General features: G+C 44.2%; 1 protein-coding gene across 9 annotated transcripts in view; it reads left to right on the top strand.

Annotated features, from left to right (window-relative positions):
- Positions 1-19,065, top strand: part of LOC123374232 (sarcolemma associated protein) — a 165,018-nt gene that overhangs the window by 103,834 nt on the left and 42,119 nt on the right. For 6 of the 9 annotated variants that reach the window (XM_045023945.1, XM_045023947.1, XM_045023944.1 and 3 more), the window contains 4 exons: positions 1,984-2,121; positions 2,909-3,077; positions 3,163-3,213; positions 3,785-3,835. In XM_045023945.1, coding sequence (XP_044879880.1) covers positions 1,984-2,121; positions 2,909-3,077; positions 3,163-3,213; positions 3,785-3,835 — 409 coding nt within the window. The remainder of the gene's footprint in view (positions 1-1,983; positions 2,122-2,908; positions 3,078-3,162; positions 3,214-3,784; positions 3,836-19,065) is intronic. The other 3 variants (XM_045023951.1, XM_045023950.1, XM_045023952.1) reach the window with 1 other exon arrangement.

Below are 19,065 nucleotides of genomic sequence, written 5' to 3'. Positions count from 1 at the left end.
TATACTCCCCTAACAGACACCACTTGAACTCAGTACTTACAATCCCTCCCCTGGTCCTCAACTCCCTGGGCTGGTGAAAGGAGTCAAGGTCAGTAATGAAGAGGGTGCTCTTTCTGGCTCCACAGCCTTCGGTGTCTTTTAGTCTTAGATGCGTCAGACCTAGAGTGAGAAGCCCACCTCAACAACCTCAGTACTCAGGGTCTCCGGTCCTGGGAAGAACTCTCCCTGCTCATAAGTGTCAGGGAGCTCAGGGCAGTGAACCTGGCATATCAAGATCTCAGGCAAGGTGGTTCAAGTTCTGACCGACAATACAGCAGCCATGTTCTATATCAAGTATCAAGGAGGGGCCCAAGCCTCTGCCCTGTGTTAGGAGGCCTTGGTCTATGGTACTTCTGTGTTAGACACTCCATTACTCTTGAGGCATCTCACCTCCCGGGAGTCCAGAACATGTTGGAGGATCACCTCAGCAGGTCCTGCTCCTCTCACCACGAGTGGTCTCTTACCCGGAGGTTGTCAGTGTCATCTTCTAAAGGTGGGGGCCTCTGCAGGTGAACCTGTTCACCAGGCAAAACAGAAAATGCCATCTGTTCTGTTCATTGCCCGGGCACAGTACGGGCTCCCTTTCCGATACCTTCCTGCACTCGTTGACAGGCCACCTACTGTACCCCTTTACAATGATTGCCTTGGTTCACAAGGTTCTGCTAAAAATCAAACGGGACAAGGCAAGAGTTATCCTGATAGCACTGGTGTGGCCATACCAGCATTGGTTTGGCATGCTTCTGGACCTCTCAGTGGCAGCTCCACTCTCACTGGTGTTCTTCAAGGACAAGGTCCAACTGCACCCTCATGCAGCCTTCTTGCCAAAGGTGGTGTCACAATTCCACCACAACCAGGTCATTTTTCTACTTGTCTTCTTCCCAAAAACCTCTCAAAAGCTGTGAGGAATGACGACTTGTACATTGGGCATTAGGCAGATCCTCACTTTTATATTGAGAATACAAAGCCCTTCTGCAAATCCATGGAACTCTTCATGGCAGCAGTGGAAAGGATGAGAGGGCTACCTGTGTCAGCCTAAAGAATCATGTATGGATAACCACCTGTATTCAGGCTTGTTATGAACAGGCAAATGTCCTGCCTGTAATTACTATGACTGCTCATTCCACAAGAGCCGAAGCTGCTTCAGCAGCATTCCTTGCACAGATACCAATCCATGACATCTGCAGAGCCATGACCTAGTTGTCTCTTCATACCTTCAATTCATACTGCATCATCATCCAACAGGCCCAGGACAATGCCAGTTTCAGGAGAGCAGTGTTGCAGTCAGCATGTCCATGAACTCCAAGCCCACCTCCTGGGGAACTGCTTGTGAGTTACCTAGCATGGAATGAACATGAGCAAGCACTTGGGGGGAAAAAATGGTTACTAAACCTTTCATAACTGTTGTTCTTTGAGCAACACAGCTCAAAGAACATGTCCATTCCATGACCCACCTTCCTACCCCTCTGTCGGAGTTACCAGCAAGAAAGAACTGAGAGGGTGCAAGGCCGGCAGCACCCCTTATATTAGTGCATAAGTGTGCAACTCCAGAGGGCACTAGAGCCAGCGCAGTGGATACCAGTAAAGGAAAAATTTCCAGCAACAATGCACATGGCATGCACACAGCTAGCGTGGAATGGATATCAGCAACATATCTCGAAGAACAACAGTTAGAGCCTACTCTAATTTTTTCGTGCACACACAACTTGTTTCTCCACTTAATGTATGATTATTTTTATTTAAATTGAATGTTACAAAGGTGTTTTTAAAGAGATAATATTTTTGCCAAAACTTGATATATCCATTTGGCCTTTATTAACAATTAGAAGCAAGGAGGTTTTTAGATCATATTTCTTGTCATAAATTGAAACATTCAGTATCAAACTTCAATATCCATAAACTGTTGCTATTTTTTGGTTTTCACATGCACTAATTTTTTCCTTATAGCGAAGTTTAAGTAACACTGAAGATGAATGTACTCACCTGAAAGAAATGAATGAGCGGACTCAGGAAGAATTAAGAGAATTAGCAAACAAGTACAATGGAGCTGTAAATGAAATTAAAGACCTTTCTGACAAACTAAAGGTAGGGACAGAACTTTATCTAACCTTCTGCAATTGTTAGCAATGCTAGAGGACTAAATAAAAACTAGTACACCTCTACCTCGATATAACGCTGTCCTCGGGAGCCAAAAATATCTTACCGCGTTATAGGTGAAACTGCATTATATCAAATTTGCTTTGATCCACCAGAATGCGCAGCCCCGCCCCTCGGAGCATTGCTTTACTGCGTTGTATCCAAATTTGTGTTATATCAGGTCGTGTTATATCGAAGTAGAAGTGTAATAACATCCTCATGGTAACTTTTTTTTTTTTTTTTACCACCAGAGAGGAAGTGACACAGCTCTCTTTCAAGCTGGTAAATGACAATACAGACCTGTTTCATGAACTTAAGCATTTTGATTGGTGAAATGAGAAACTGAAGCAGTTAAGCTGTTCTAAAAAGTTCTTTGGACATCTGTGCTGTCCAAATAAAACTGAAATGTTTGTTCTCTTTTACTATAAAATTATTGAAATTAGATTGTAAAACAAGGTGTGTCTAGATGGACAGAGGCTTCTAGGACAAATGATGGAATAAATTGCTGTGGAATTACATTAAAGAAATGCAAATACAGGAGAAAATATATCCATATGAAATAAATATGGTTTCCATGAACTTACTTCTGGAAATGGCTTTGTAGAAAAAGTTTACAGATGGGTATTAAACTTTCTTTATCAGAGTGGCTAAAAAGGGAGTCCCATCTAAATGTTCACTCACATGAAAATTAAGTGCATCATTGTCTTATAACTAATTTTTTCTGACATTTGAGCAGGTGGCAGAAGGAAGACAAGAGGAAATCCAACAGAAGGGGCAGGCAGAGAAAAAGGAATTGCAACATAAAATAAATGAAATGGAAGAGCGAGAACAAGAGCTTCAGGCAAAAATAGAAGCTTTGCAAGCAGATAATGATTTCACCAATGAACGGCTAACTGCTTTACAAGGTCAGTCAGCTAGTCAAAAATGCTTTGATTATATCTTTTTTCTTTTATTCTGTGAAATATCTTTTTCTTGGAATTCTGTTTACAGTACGGTTAGAACACCTTCAAGAGAAAACTCTTAAAGAACACAACAGCTTAGGTAGGTGTGATATTAATGTTCTTTGCTTAAAGCCGGATTTCATCTTTAAATTCTTTATCCTATTAATTTATATTATAGCAATCCTTATGATCTAAGTATTGCTGACAATAAGAAAAAAGCGTTAAAATTATGTGTTTGGCTGTTGTTTCCTCTTAATTGCTGATCATAGTTGCATTTGACATGTTAAAAGTGAAAGTAATATCGATGGAACAAAATACCGGAAGAGGGCACTGCTATTTAAAATGTTCATTAAGTTTTTCTTTTGTTTATTACTAGCTTGTGAACTCAAATATGTTTGTGTAGGAAACTGTTGTTTTTTTAAAAAAAAAATAATGGATGGTAATTTTTGGATGATGGTAATTTTTGACACATTTGATCAATATGTGACAGGATCTGTCGTGCAAGAAAGTATTGTTAAATTGTATCATGTGTCCTAACATAGATTATTTGATTTGATTGTTGCTTCAATACTTAGGATAAGGAGACAGTATGGAAAGCCAATTGCATTTCACAGTGCTCTACATAAAATACTTGGCTTGAATCCAGAAATAATACCCTTTCTTAATCGTAGGCATACAAGTTGATGACTTCATACCTAAAATTAATGGGAGCGCAGAAAAAGGTAGTGTATCTTAAATAAAGACTAACTTTTTTTCTTATAGTTTTTGTTTAAATTTGAACAAATTATGTTTATTCTCTAAGATTTTGTTTTTAATATTTCCTGTTACTTTTTTAAAACAAAAAAAATATGTAAATTGTCGCCTGTTAAAAAAACAATCTTTTTGGTTAGACTCCAAATCTAGGCTTTGTAATAAGGCTTTTCAAAACCTAATGAGCCAAATCAGGAAGTAATAGCTCAACCTTTCTTCAGATGGACTCCCATTGAATTCAAAGGAAATCTGTCTGCCTAAGATGTCAGGATCCTGAAACTATGTTAGCAGAAATAGTTTCATTACTTCTAAAAAATCAGTGTAAACATTTTTGTACTTGCTTGCTACCCAGACATTGTACCTTTCAGCTAGTAAGTCAGAAGAGGTAAGTAAATAGGTCTTACTAGAAGCAAGTGAATGTATCAGTCTACCTTGAGTGAAATATATAAGTATATAAACAACATAAATGGTAAAACTAAATAAGATTTTTAAAATGCAGTTTTTATCTAAGATGTTAATAAAATAGATACAGTAACCTCCTTTTTCCACAAATGAATTTAAAATGATTTTTTATGACCTGTGTCCCTTTAAGTTAAATACATTTTTTAAAACTTTACTTTTTGGGGTTTTAATTACCTATATATTTAAGGGTACGTCTACACTACCCGCCCAGGTCGGCGGGTAGCGTTCGACTTCTCGGAGTTCGACATATCGCGTCTCATCTAGACGCGATATGTCGAACTCCGAACGCGCTCCCGTCGACTCCGGAACTCCACCACCGCGAACGGCGGTGGCGGAGTCGACGGGGGAGCCGCGGACTTCGATCCCGCGGTGTCTGGACGGGTGAGTAGTTCGAACTAAGGTAGTTCGAGTTCAGCTACGCTATTTGCGTAGCTGAACTTGCGTACCTTAATTCGACCCCCACTCCCCAGTGTAGACCAGGCCTAAGACTGGGATTGCTTTCATTATCACACCATATATAGTAGTCAACCCCAGGCTTTGACCACATACAGAGTGGTGCTCGTGTATGAGGCTAGAACTGGGCCTAGAATAGTTTATTATAAAGTATTGGAAAAGACTTAAAATTTGCAATAAATAATCATAATTTAATTTTTTTGTCATATATATGAAAATATATACTATAAATGGTGCTAAAATGGAAAAATATTTTTGCAGTAAAGGACTTCTAAAATAAATTAGTCTGGTGAATGCTGAAGATGTTCTTTTATCTGCCACACTAAATATTGATAGTTTGAAAGCATCATTGCTTTTGGTCACTAATCTTATTTAATAAACTGGCACATATTGGTTCAGATCCAATGCTTTTTAAAAATGTTTATTCACCTTCTATAGAGTCAAAAGGATTGTTACTGCTAATACAGTATTTATTTTTTTCCTAATGGAATGAGTTCTTCTATAGGGCTTAATTTTGGGAGGTTCGTTTTGCTTGCACATTAAGTGTTTGTCATAACTTTTAGCATGCAGACTTATTTTTGTCAATAAAGCCCTCCATCATCTTTCAAGCATGAATTCTCCCTTTACCATGCTTAACCTTGCCCCCAGTGCTATTCCAGACAGGGTTCTGAAGTTCTACCATTTCCTCCTTTTATATTTATTGACGTTCTCTTTCCACTAATAGATTTCTTGCTGCCGTTTATGTGCTTACTGTATTGCATGGCTTCCATGGAGATTGGTGATACTGTCCAGCAGAAAACACTTGTGTAGAGAGTTTGATTGACCAATGTCTGCAGCATTTATAAGTGCCATATGCATTTTGAGGCAAACTTTAAAATAATATATACTGATCCTTTATTAGAGTTGTATATAAATGGAGGCTTTTTATGTGAGGTTTGTAGCTGTCTCAGAATGTATAAAACACACATGAGGAAAACTTAGAGTAATACCTAAAGAAAGTGAAAGTGTGATGAACTTTACTTGTATGCTAAAGTCCTCTAAGTACCAGTTATCTTTCCTAACTCCATCCTGAATTCCAGACACTTAACTATGGTGCACATTTTCTCTTACTCCTTAGTGCTAATGTCTTTTGTATATGGTATTTCTCTGACCTACTGCCAAGTCACTGGATTGGTTGTAAATAATTTTTTTTTAAATGATGTAGGGTTCTGTCTTAGTGTCTAGAGTTTCAAAACTTTGGAATTTTAACCTTAGTGACATTTTAATAATTGTTTAAGAAAGCTCTTCAGAAGTAGTGTTGTTTTGAATCTCTAGAAAGCGATAACAATTTTTTGCATAAGAAAGTGCCTTCGCTTTTTTTAAAGTGAAAGAATTGATTTAAAACTGAAATGTCATGTTGTTCAGTTACTGAAATTGTCACATATCCTGTAGAAGGGTATCAGAGGGGTAGCCGTGTTAGTCTGGATCTGTAAAAAGAATAAAGAGTCCTGTGGCACCTTATAGACTAACAGACGTATTGGAGCATGAGCTTTCGTGGGTGAATACCCGCTTCGTCGGATGCATGTAGTGGAAATTTCCAGGGGCAGGTGTAGGTGTGTGTGTGTGTATGTATGTATGTGTATGTGTATATGTATATATATATATATATATATATATATATATATGCAAGCAAGAAGCAGGCTAGAGATAATGAGGTTAGTTCAATCAGGGAGGATGAGACCCTCTTCTGGCTTGCCAACTACAAAAGCAGTTTCTCCTCCCTTGGTTTTCACACCTCAACTGCTAGAAGAGGGCCTCATCCTCCCTAATTGAACTAACCTCATTATCTCGAGCCTGCATCCGACGAAGCGGGTATTCACCCACGAAAGCTCATGCTCCAATACGTCTGTTAGTCTGTGAGGTGCCACAGGACTCTTTGCTGTTTTTAGCCTGTAGAAAACACTTTGGTGCACCATGGTTACTTTTAATCTTCATGCTATCCAAACCATAAGAAAATTGAGGGTTAGGATTTTTTTCAGAAAGTGATAAACTATTTTGGACAAGAGTAGCTTAAAGCTAAGCTGAAATGTTTGTTTGGTTTTTTTGTTTTTTGGTGGTTTTTGTTTTTTTTTTTAAATTGTGAACTTCCAGATTACAAATGTGTATGTTTTAGAACAAAAAAGTTGAAAGGAACTGTGTCAAATCTAGAAATTTTTCAGAGTAGTTTCAGGTAATGCACACACCAATTTTTATGGTTTTACAGCCATATTTTCATTTTAAAAATTCTTTCCCCATTGTTGTGACTGCAATGCCACCTCTAAGCACTGAAAAATGATGAGCCAAGCCCCCAAATGTAAGAGTCAAATTCGTTTAAAAATATTTAGATAAATAAATTGTTGGGTTTTTTGCTTGCTGTGGGTTTTTTCAACTCTGTGAGGAAGCCTCACACCCCCCAATTTGTACGTGGTGATCTGAGGTTCAAAATTTAATCTAAATACATAATCGTTCCTGTTCACCCTGTGCATACATCCTGGGCTTCTTTGTGTCCATCTCCAAGGACATGTAGGGCTGTGTGGGTGATCTGCCCTCATTTCCTTGTCAGTCACCTTGGCCTGAGATAGAGCATTAATGTGCCTTACTTTCTAAGTCTATTTAGTCTAGTTACCCTTCTTTATTGTTTGATTTTTTTCTTTAGTTATTTTATTTATTTTTATTTAGAGGTTTAGGGGGACTTTCTCTCAATCCCTTTCCCCTTTGCGGAAGGGGACATTCCCCTCTGAATACTATTGCCCCTGTTTCTGCGAGGCTCTCTTGGCTTCAGGCAGTACATCTCTTGCTGGGAGGCCATCCCAGTCAGTGACAGGCATTCCCATTGTATCTGGTGCTTGGGTGAGTCCCATATCTCACAGATGTGTTGCATCTGCTACCCTTTTAAAGGCAGATAAAGGAAAAATTGGGAGTTAAAACTGAGTCTGTTAATGATCAAGCATTCCTTCTATCCGGCCTCAGATCCAGACCAAGAGACCCCCTTGCACTTTGGTTGCTGAGAGAACACAGTGCTCCATCAGCTTTGGCATGTTCACCTTGATCTACCCAAGGTAAACCCATGGAGAAGACCCATAGAAAAAGGAGGCATTCCCCACAGAAGGAGTTAATCTAAAAAAATAACCTTGGTCCCTGTGGAGCAAGACCATGGCAGTGACCTCTCATCCCACTCTGGGTATGTCTGAGGCTCTAGATACTCTTGGTACAATCCTGTGTCCAGGGCTCTAGGTTCAGCAGAGAAAAATGACCACAAGCATGCCTCAGTATTGAGACCTTCAGTGCTGCACAAGCCAGTCTCTGCATCGTTGAAGCCTCCCACCTCTGTGAGAATGGTACCCACAACTCCTTCAGTACTGTCTACATTTAAATTGGTCACTAAGATAACCTTGGTAGCAGGAAGACACCATCATTAGTACCATCTACTTAGACCAGAGTAGACCTGCCAGAGCAGCATATAGCCTCAGTACTGACCACGTAACAGGGCCCTGCTCTTCAAACCCCCCTAGTAGTCCATGAGTTCAGATTCTCAAGGTGTCTAGTTTCAAAGGAACTAGAGTCTCCCTTGTTAGTTGGCACTGAAAGGTTATCAGTACCAAAACAAGCATGGTTGCTGAGGTCTGACCTTTCCCAAGTGCTGCTTGACTCTCCAACACCTTCAGAGAGTGATGGGGTCCACCTCTTGAAGAGGAGGAATTCCCCTCTGATTTGAATATTTCCATCCACAGTTCGCTGGCACCTGAGACAAAAGGATATCCATCCTGACTCTTTTGACAAGAGCGGGGCGCTACACCAAAGATGGGTCTGTGTTGCCCCAAGTCGGTTCAAGCACCAGTGGATACCACTCCCTATGAATTTTGGACCTCCCCAATGGCTCCCCTCTTCCAGTTGTTCTTCCTCCGCCACCTTCAGAACAAGAATCCTTTTGAGGAGCCAGGAGGCCAGGGCAGATAGAGGTTACCAAATAAATATTTCTTAGTCTTCCCCACATGCAATGGTTATGCATCAGCTGTGGCTGATGATGTCTTCCACTTTCAAGCATTAATGAAGCACATCATGGATTCTCACCAGATCCCCTTGGAAATGGTCAGGGAGTCATAACATAAGCTCTTGGACATTTTCCAAAGAACTCCCTCTACCTGTGTTCCCCTACCTGTTAATGAGGCCCTGTTGGATCCTCCTAAATCAATCTGGCACAGTCCTGCGACAATTCTGCCAATGTGTAAATGGAAATATTATGTGCTGGCTTAAGACTTTGAATTTTTGTTCTCCCATCCAACACCGAACTCCCTGGCTGTGGAGGCAGTAAACCAATGTGGCAGACAACATAATGCAAAAGCTGCACCATATTATAAGGACCAAAAATGCCTGGATCTATTCATCAGAAAGATCTATTTATCCACGACTCTTCAATTTAGAACCATGAAACTCTCATGGCGAAATGCAATCCCTCAAATATGCTATATTCGCCACCTTTATTGGGCGCTTGCCAGCTGGTCTGCATGACCCATTTCAAGCTATTAATTTGAAGGTCAGTTTTTAGCTAGAGCATCGCTACAGGCCTCATTAGATGCAGCCAATGCTGGAGCTGGATCCAAGATGCCAAACTGCTCAAACATCCCACTCCACTTCATTCTCAGAATTCCAGAGACCTTATAAACCACTCAGGAAAAAGTCAAGGTTCCAGAGTACTGTGACAGACCCAAACGAGTGGGGTACAGGAGTCTGGTAGAGGGCAAATATACTGGTCACTGAATGAGTAGTTTTCTGTTCCCTGAGTGACCAAAGCAGGGGCTGCACTAGAGTAATCAGGAACCTGCTAGAACCAATTAAGACAGACAGGCTGATTAGATCAGCTGCAGCCAATCAAGGCAGGCTAATCAGGGCACCTGGGTTTAAAAAGGAGCTCACTCCAGTCAGGCGAGGAGGAGCCAGAGGAGAGGAAGTGCGTGTGAGGAGCTGGGAGCAAGAGGCACAAGGAGCTGAGAGTGAGAGCGTGTGCTGCTGGAGGACTAAGGAGTACAAGCGTTATCAGACACCAGGAGGAAGGTCCTGTGGTGAGGATAAAGAAGGTGTTTGGAGGAGGCCATGGGGAAGTAGCCCAGGGAGTTGTAGCTGTCATGCAGCTGTTACAAGAGGCACTATAGACAGCTGCAATCCACAGGGCCCTGGGCTGGAACCCGGAGTAGAGGGCGGGCCCGGGTTCCCCCGAAACCTCCCAACTCCTGATCAGACACAGGAGGAGTTGATCCAGATTGTGGGGAAGATCACTGAGGTGAGCAAATCTGCCAGTAAGCGCAGGACCCACGAAGGTAGAGGAGGAACTTTGTCACAGTATGAGACAACTTGCTTCCTCTGCACCCACTACTGAACCATCATTATCATCTGAGCATTAGTTTTGACAGTCTGCTTGAAGGCCTGGAAATATCCCACAACATCAAGCTGCATATACATTTTACTCACCTTCAATACTTTGGAGGCTCTCTCCCATGTGGAAAGAAAGTGGGAGAAACAATCGGATCAGACTGATGCATGCTGGAGGTTATATCAGGGTTCGCTATTCATTTTACCTCCCTCCCCTATATTCAGCCCCCTTCCCCATCCCTCTTTAGGGACCCCTCTCACAAGCATCTCTTAAAGCAAAAAAGTTGATTCACTTCTGCCAGTGGGTGCTGTACAAGGAACTATTTAGCACAGAGGAAAGGGGTTGTACTTCAGCTATTTTCTGACCCAAAGAAGAATGGAGAATCAAGATCGATTTTTAATCAGTGACAAACAACTTTATCAAGTCACAGAAATTCAGGATAGTGTGTCTCAGAGCTATAATTCCATCATTTTCAGTAGACCACTTGAAGTATCGAGTGCTTCCACTTGGTCTTTCATCTGCCCCAAGTGTGTACTCAAATGTGCTGGCGGTGGGCGCAGCTGACCTCTGACATCTGGGGATAATCATTTTTCCATACGTTGATGACTACTCAATGGCCGGTCTTACAACTAGGTTTCCAATGCCACAAAGATGATGAGATTCCTGTTCTGCAAGCTAGAGTGGAAGCTCAACATCAAGAAATCCCCATTTGAGCCTGGTATTTATAAAAAAAAAAAAAAAAAAAAAAAAGTACATAGGAGCCTCCTTAGATGCTGTATCAGCCAGAATTGTATTAATAGTCCCAACATGGCCCAGACAGATGTGGTATCCTTATCTGATTTACCTAGCCATCTGTCAGGCAATCAGCCATCTGCCCATTCCTCATCTTCATTCCTAGGATGCCAGCCTTACTCTTCATCCCAACCTGAAGATACTCTATCTCAAAGGTTGGCTTCTTGATGGTTCACGGGACTAGAGTCAACTTATTCTACAGAGGTATACCAGGTATTACTGAAGAGTAGGAAAGAGTCCATGAGATACTTACCTCTAAAAGAGAGAGAGTTTCAGCCAGAGGTGTGTCCAGAGAAGTGTTCCACCTGTTGATTATTCCCTCTCAATCATACCTGGATTACCTCCTAGAGCTAAAAAAGACAGGACTATCCATGAGCTCTGTCAGGGTCCACTTGGTGGCTATAATAGCCTTCCATTCAGCGGTTGAGGGATTCTCAGTCTTCTCCCATCCTACAACTGTAAAGTTTCTGAGAGGATTGGGGAATCTTTTCCCCCAAGTTAAGGAACCTACTCTTATTTGGGATTTTGATTTAGTACTTAGATACCTTATGGGCTTTCCCCCTTTGAGCCAATGACGACTTCTTCTCTTGTTACTTTATCTCCGATGGCAGCCTTTCTGGAGACCATCACCTCTGTTTCTAGGGTTGGAGAAATAGGGGTTCTAATGACAGATCCTCCATTTTACAGTATTTTTCAAGGACAAATTTTCATTACATCCCATGCCTAAAATTTTTACACAAGGTGTCATCTGAGTGTCACATGAACCAAGTTATCCACCTTCTGGTTATTTCCCAAAGTCCAGAGAGGATGTCATTTTACACACTTCGATTGTTAGGAGGGCATTAGCCTTTTATGTGGACAGAACTAAGTAATTTAGGAAGTCACCCACCGTATGTCTACACTACGGGATTATTCCGATTTTACAGAAACCAGTTTTGTAAAACAGATTGTATAAAGTCGAGTGCACGCGGCCACACTAAGCACATTAATTCGGCGGTGTGCGTCCATGTACGGAGGCTAGCGTCGATTTCCAGAGCGTTGTAATGTGGGTAGCTATCCCGTAGCTATCCCATAGTTCCCGCAGTCTCCCCCGCCCATTGGAATTCTGGGTTGAGATCCCAATGCGCATGATGGGGCAAAAACAGTGTCGCGGGTGATTCTGGGTAAATGTAGTCACTCAATCCTTCCTCCGTGAAAGCAACGGCAGACAATCATTTTGCGCCCTTTTTCACCTGGATTGCCCTGGCAGACGCCATAGCATGGCAACCATGGAGCCTGTTTTGCCTTTTGTCACTGTCACTGTATGTGTACTGGATGCTGCTGACAGAGGCGGTACTGCAGTGCTACACAGCAGCATTCATTTGCCTTTGCAAGGTAGCAGAGACGATTACCATCCCTATTGCACCGTCTGCCATTGTAAATTGGCGATGAGATGATGGTTATCAGTCATTTTGCACCGTTTGCATTTGGAAATTGGCGATGACGGTTATCAATCCTTTTGTACCATCTGCTGCTGTCATGGGTGCTCCTGGCTGGCCTCGCTGAGGTCGGCCGGGGGCGCATGGACAAAAATGGGAATGACTTCCTGGGTCATTCCCTTCTTTATGTTTTGTCTAAAAATAGAGTCAGTCCTGCCTAGAATATGGGGCAAGTGTACTAGAGAACCAGAGAGCACAGCCGCTCTGTGTCAGAGCCCCAGAGATCCTGCAGAAATGATGAGCTGCGTGCCATTCTAGGGGGTGCCCCTGCAACAACCCCACCCGTTGCTTCCCTCCTCCCCCAACCCTCCTGGGCTACCGTGGCAGTGTCCCCCCATTTGTGTGATGAAGTAATAAAGAATGCAGGAATAAGAAACACTGACTTTTAGTGAGATAAAATGAGGGGGAGGCAGCCTCCAGCTGCTATGATAGTCCAGGCAGGACAGAATCTTTTCTTTAGACATGAAAGGGTGGGGGTGCTGATGGAGCTCAGCCCCCAGTTGCTATGATGAGGACGGTTACCAATCCTTTTGTACCATCTGCCGGGAATGACCAGTAGTCATTCCTATTTTTACCCAGGCGCCCCCGGCCGACCTCTCCGAGGCCAGCCAGGAGCACTCACGGGCTGATGATGACGATGGATAGCAGTCATATTGTACCGTCTGCCACCGGGAAGGGGATGCTGGTGTTCAGCGCTGCAGCACCCCGTCTACCAGCAGCATGCAGTAGACATAGGGTGACATTGAAAAAAGGCGAGAAACGATTTTTTTCCCTTTTCTTTCGGGTGGGGGGGAAGGGTGTAAATTGACGATATACACCCTGAAACACCCGGGAAAATGTTTTTGACCCTTCAGGCATTTGGAGCTCAGCCAAGAATGCAAATGCTTTTCGGAGACTGCGGGGACTGTGGGATAGCTGGAGTCCTCAGTACCCCCTCCCTCCCTCCATGAGCGTCCATTAGATTCTTTGGCTTTCCGTTACGCTTCTCACGCAGCACTGTGCTGAGTCCCTGCTGTGGCCTCTGTCTATCATAGCCTGGAGATTTTTTCAAATGCTTTGTCATTTCATCTTCTGTAACGGAGCTCTGCTAGAACAGATTTGTCTCCCCATACAGCGATCAGATCCAGTATCTCCCGTACGGTCCATGCTGGAGCTCTTTTTGGATTTGGGACTGCATCGCCACCCGTGCTGATCAGAGCTCCATGCTGGGCAAACAGGAAATGAAATTCAAAAGTTCGCGGGGCTTTTCCTATCTACCTGGCCAGTGCATCAGAGTTCAGATTGCTTTCCAGAGCGGTCACAATAGTGCACTGTGGGATACCGCCCGGAGGCCAATACCATCGATTTGCGGCCACACTAACCCTAATCCGACATGGCAATACCGATTTCAGCACTACTCATCTCGTCGGGGAGGAGTACAGAAATCGGTTTAAAGAGCCCTTTATATCGATATAAAGGGCCTCATTGTGTGGACGGGTGCAGGGTTAAATCGGTTTAATGCTGCTAAATTCGGTTTAAACGTGTAGTGTAGACCAGGCCCCAGACTGTTCATGTCTATTGCGGATAGCTCCAAAGGTGGAGACTCTCCAAGTGGATTTCTGCCTGTATCACATTTGCTATAAATTTACAGACATATGGACTCGTCCTAGGGTGTTGTCCCATTCCACAAAATCTCTATCTACATCTATGGCATTGCTCAAGAATGTTCCTATTCTGGATATGTGTAAGGCTGCCATGTAGATTTCCATACATACCAGTTTTTCTTCGAGTGCTTGCTCATATCGATTCCAATTAGGTGTGTGCGCGCCGTGTGCACGATCGTTGGAGAATTTTTACCCTAGCAACACCTGGTGGGTCGGCTGTGGAGCCCCCTGGAGTAGCGCCTTCATGGGGCTGGATATATACCCCCAGCCAACCCAGTGCCCCCTCAGTTCCTTCTTAGCACCCATGACAGTCGTTGGAACTGTGGAGCGTGGCATAGCTCTCCACTCTCCCTAGCTTTTACTTCCCGGTTTAGATACTGTTCTAGTTCTTAGTAGTTATATAGTTATAGATTTAGTGTAATACAGTAGTTGATAGCTATAGAATTAGTTTTATAAGTGAAGTTAGCGGGCTGGAAGGGGTCCCTCCCCCCCTTCCTCCTGGCATGCCGCCCGGGCTCATGCCCAAGGCTCTGGGCTTTAAGCCGTGCTCAGCCTGTTCGAAGCCTATGCCAACGGGAGATCCTCACGAGTCTTGTTTAAAGTGCCTCGGGGAGTCTCACCAGACCAAAAAGTGCAAGATCTGTAAGGCTTTCAGGCCTCGAACCAAAAAGAAGCGAGACTTTAGACTCAAACAGGTGCTTCCTTCGCTTTGTGGTAAACCACAAACATTACCAATTTGCCGTCCTTCCCTTCAGGCTGTCCACGGCTCCGAGAGTGTTCACCAAACGTATGGCCGTCGTGGCAGCCTGCCTTCGTCGACAATGCATACAGGTGTTCCCGTATCTCGATGACTGGCTCATTCGGGGCCACACCAAGGAAGAAGTGCAATCTCACGTCCAATTTATCCTAGGCACCTTTCCCAAACTGGGCATCTTACTCAACAGAGAAAAGTCAACTCTAGAACCAACCCAGAGAATAGAGTTTATTGGGGCAGTCTTAGACTCCAGACTCGCCCGTGTTGTCCTGCCGGACACATCCGCAGCCTCCAAAGCTTCCCGACTTCCACGATAAGGACGTGCCTTGGCCTTCTGGGGCACATGGCATCGTGCACTTACGTAACCAGGTATGCCAGACTTTGACTCCGCCCGCTTCAGGCCTGGGTATCAACGATGTATCGTCCAGGTCGGGACAGCCTGAACATGGTGGTCATGGTTCCGGAATCGGTCTTGACCTCCCTCAGCTGCTGGCTGAACCACATGTTGGTGTGCGAAGGGGTACCATTTCACACCCCACAACCTTCCTTATACCTTGTCACAGACGCATCGTCTCGGGCTGGGGCGCCCACCTCAGGGAACATCAGACACAGGGCCTTTGGACCGCATCCGAACTAACTCTGCACATCAATGTTGGAGAACTGATGGCAGTACGCCTAGAGTGTCAGGCGTTTTGCGGTCTCCTACATGGCCGTTGTGTGGCAGTTCTCACAGACAACGCCACGCCCATGTTCTACATCAACAAGCAAGGGGGAGCCCGGTCGTCCCCACTATGCCAGGAGGCCATTCACCTTTGAGAGTTTTGCATAGTCCACTCAATACATCTGATGGCGTCGTTTCTCCCAGGACTCCAGAACACACTGGCAGACCGTCTCAGCAGGTCATTCCAAACTCACGAGTGGTCGATTCATCCAGATGTCATCCACTCCATCTTCTGGAGGTGGGAGTTTCCCCAGATCGACCTATTCGCCTCGCGCATCAATTGGCATTTCTGAGTGTTCTGTTCTCTCCAAGGGCGCTGTCAGGGCTCCCTATCAGACGCTTTCCTACTTCCGTGGACAGACCAGTTCTACGCCTTCCCTCCATTCCCTCTGGTCCACAGAGTCCTGCTCAAGCTGTGCGGGGACAAGGCATGCATGATTCTGGTCGCTCCAGCATGGCCAAGGCAGCACTGGTATACCACACTCCTGGAGTTGTCAGTAGAGCCTCTGATCACACTCCCACTGTGGCCGGACCTGATCTCCCAGGACCATGGACGACTTTGTCACCCCGACCTGCAATCGCTCCACCTTTCAGCGTGGATGCTGCATGCCTGACTCGGGCAGAGATACTCTGCTCACAATCCGTGCAGCAGGTTCTGTTAGGCAGCAGGAGAGCCTGCACACGGACCACCTACTTAGCCAAATGGAAGCACTTCTCCTGTTGGTGCGAGCAGCGCGCCACACCCCCCTTATACTGGACTATCTCCTATCCCTAAAGCAGCAGGGCCTGGCGTTATCATCTGTCAGGGTGCACCTGGCTGCTATCTTGGCGTTCCATCCAGGGGAACATGCTTCCTCAGTCTTCTCTAACCCAATGGTCGTTAGATTCCTAAAGGGCTTAGATCGCCTATACCCACAACTGTCAACCAGTTCTGGCATGGGACCTTAACCTGGTCCTCTCCAGGCTCACGAGGGCCCCGTTGGAGCCAATGACTACATGCACACTCCATTATCTATCTTGGAAGACAGCCTTCCTTGTAGCCATCACTTCAGCGAGGCGTGTTTCTGAAATCAGAGCCCTCGCGTCGGAACCTCCGTATACAGTCTTCCATAAAGATAAGGTGCAGCTTCGCCCCCTACCGTGCCTTTCTCCCCAAGGTGGTATCAGCTTTTCATGTGAACCAGGATATCTTCCTCCTGGTCTTCCATCCTAAGCCACACGCTACGCAGCAAGATCAACGTATGCACTCTCTGGACGTTCGCAGAGCCCTCGCATTCTATATTGAGCGTAGGAAGACAACTCAACTCTTTGTTGCAGTGGCTGACCGGATGAAAGGCCTACCGGTTTCCTCGCAACGTATCTCCTCTTGGAGCACGTCCTGTATTCGTGCTTGCTACATCTTCGCCGGTGTCCCGACGCCACGCCTCACCGCCCACTCCACGAGGGCTCAAGCCTCCTCGACTGCTTTCCTGGCACAAGTTCCAATCCATAAGATCTGTAGAGCAGTTTGGTCATCCGTTCATACCTTTGCCGCTCACTGCACGTTAGTACAGCAGTCTAGAGACAATGCCACATTTGGCTCAGCGGTTCTGCACTCAGCGATGTCTCACTCCGACCTCACTGCCTAGATAAGGCTTGGGAGTCACCTAATCGGAATTGATATTAGCAAGCACTCGAAGAAGAAAAGATGGTTACTCACTTTTTGTAACTGTTGTTCTTCGAGATGTGTTGCTCATATCCATTCCAAACCCGTCCTCCTTCACCACTGTCGGAGTAGCCGGCAAGAAGGAACTGAGGGGGCACTGGGTCGGCTGGGGTATATATCCAGCCCCATGAAGGTGCCACTCCAGGGGGCTCCACAGCCGACCCACCGGGTGTTGCTAGGGTAAAAATTCTCCAATGATCGTGCACGTGGTGCACGCACACCTAATTGGAATGGATATGAGCAACACATCTCAAAGAACAACAGTTACAAAGGTGAATAACTGTCTTTTTTTTCTAAATCAGATACTGCTGTTAAAAAGGTTTTATTGTCTTCAGTCGTGGACTTGGTGCAGAAACCCCCTCCTCCAACTGGAGGTACTGCTTGGTAGTCACCTGAAGTGGAGCGCCCAAAGAGACACTACTGGAAGAAGGAGGGGTTAACTCACATTATGCAGTAACTGGAGTTCTTCAAGATGTGTGTTCCTGTGGGTAATCCACTCTGTGTCCTCCTTCCCCTCTACTTTGGAGTTTCCTCTGGGGACTTCATGGTAGAGAAGGAACTGTGGGCAGTTTGCCCACACAGCCCTATATAACTTAGGAGTGGGGCACAAAGTGCATGCACAGGCCAAATAGGTACTACTTCTAAAAAATCTCTGATTAAAGGTGAAAGGGGTATGAGCACACCTGAAGTGGAGCACCCATAGGAGGACACATTTCAAAGAACTCCAGTTACTGCACAAGGTGTGAGTAAGATCTCCTTCTTTCCCTCTATCTATCTAGAAGAGATAGGCAGCTGCCCCACTCACATTCTCCATCATGCTTCCTCCAGTCTCCTGTCACCCACTTCCACCCTGTATTCACTATGCTCCCCGTATTTCCATTCCTTTTTCTGTAATACAAAGAATAATAGAGGCCCCAACAGAGGTCAGGGCCTCGTTCCATAAGGTGCTATTCATATGTAATAAAAGACAGACAGTGCCTGACCCATAGAGCTTACAATCTAAACAGCAAAGATAGTGTGTGAAGAAGGAAGTATTATTATCCCCATTTTATGTACGGGGAGCTGAGCCTCACAAGGACTGTGATTTGACCATGGTTACAGAGGAAGTCTTTGAAAGAGCTGGGAATTGAACCCACTGCAGGACATTACACACAAGACCATTGAGTTTCAAAGAAATCTAATCGTGTTTTATTGTGATGAGACTCCAACCAAAAGAACACAAGGAAAAATAACATTTGCCAACGTAAAAAAACAAAACTGGTTTTGTATGTGTGTGTTTTTCAAATTTTAGGAGGGATTACAATTAAAGAGCAAAGAAAAAAATCACTTTAGCTCTAAAAGGACTTTTTAAAATAAGGATAAAAATATTCAAATTAAGAATAAAATACGTAAAATTGTTTCTTTTTTCTCTTAGTGCAAGGATTTAATATCTTTTTTGTTCAGAACTAATAATATACTCATGGTAGGAACTGCTGTTCTCTTAATGCTATGGGGTTTGATATTTCAGTAAACTGCACTGTAAGAAAGTGTCGAGGATTGCATCATCTTATATATTCTGAATTTATTTTTAATTTAAATCTGTTGGTGAACACTGAGTTAAATCTTTTTGGTGCAACTATAGATTTGCCAGTGGAAGTAGAGGGGGGTGGGGGTGTGTGTGTGTGTGTGTGTGTGTGTGTGTAATTTATGACCTAGCTAAACTGAAATAGGTGTTCTAGTTGCTGCTAAATGTAGGATTTTTTGTAAAATGAATCAGTTATTAAACTTGTTAAATAAAGATTTTTAGAAATAGTATTATAATTCTTGAG

This window comes from Mauremys mutica, chromosome 7 (genome assembly GCF_020497125.1).
Source record: "Mauremys mutica isolate MM-2020 ecotype Southern chromosome 7, ASM2049712v1, whole genome shotgun sequence".
NCBI classification, from domain to species: domain Eukaryota; kingdom Metazoa; phylum Chordata; order Testudines; family Geoemydidae; genus Mauremys; species Mauremys mutica.
Note: the sequence above shows the minus strand (reverse complement) of the source record. Positions and strands in the feature narration are given on the sequence as shown.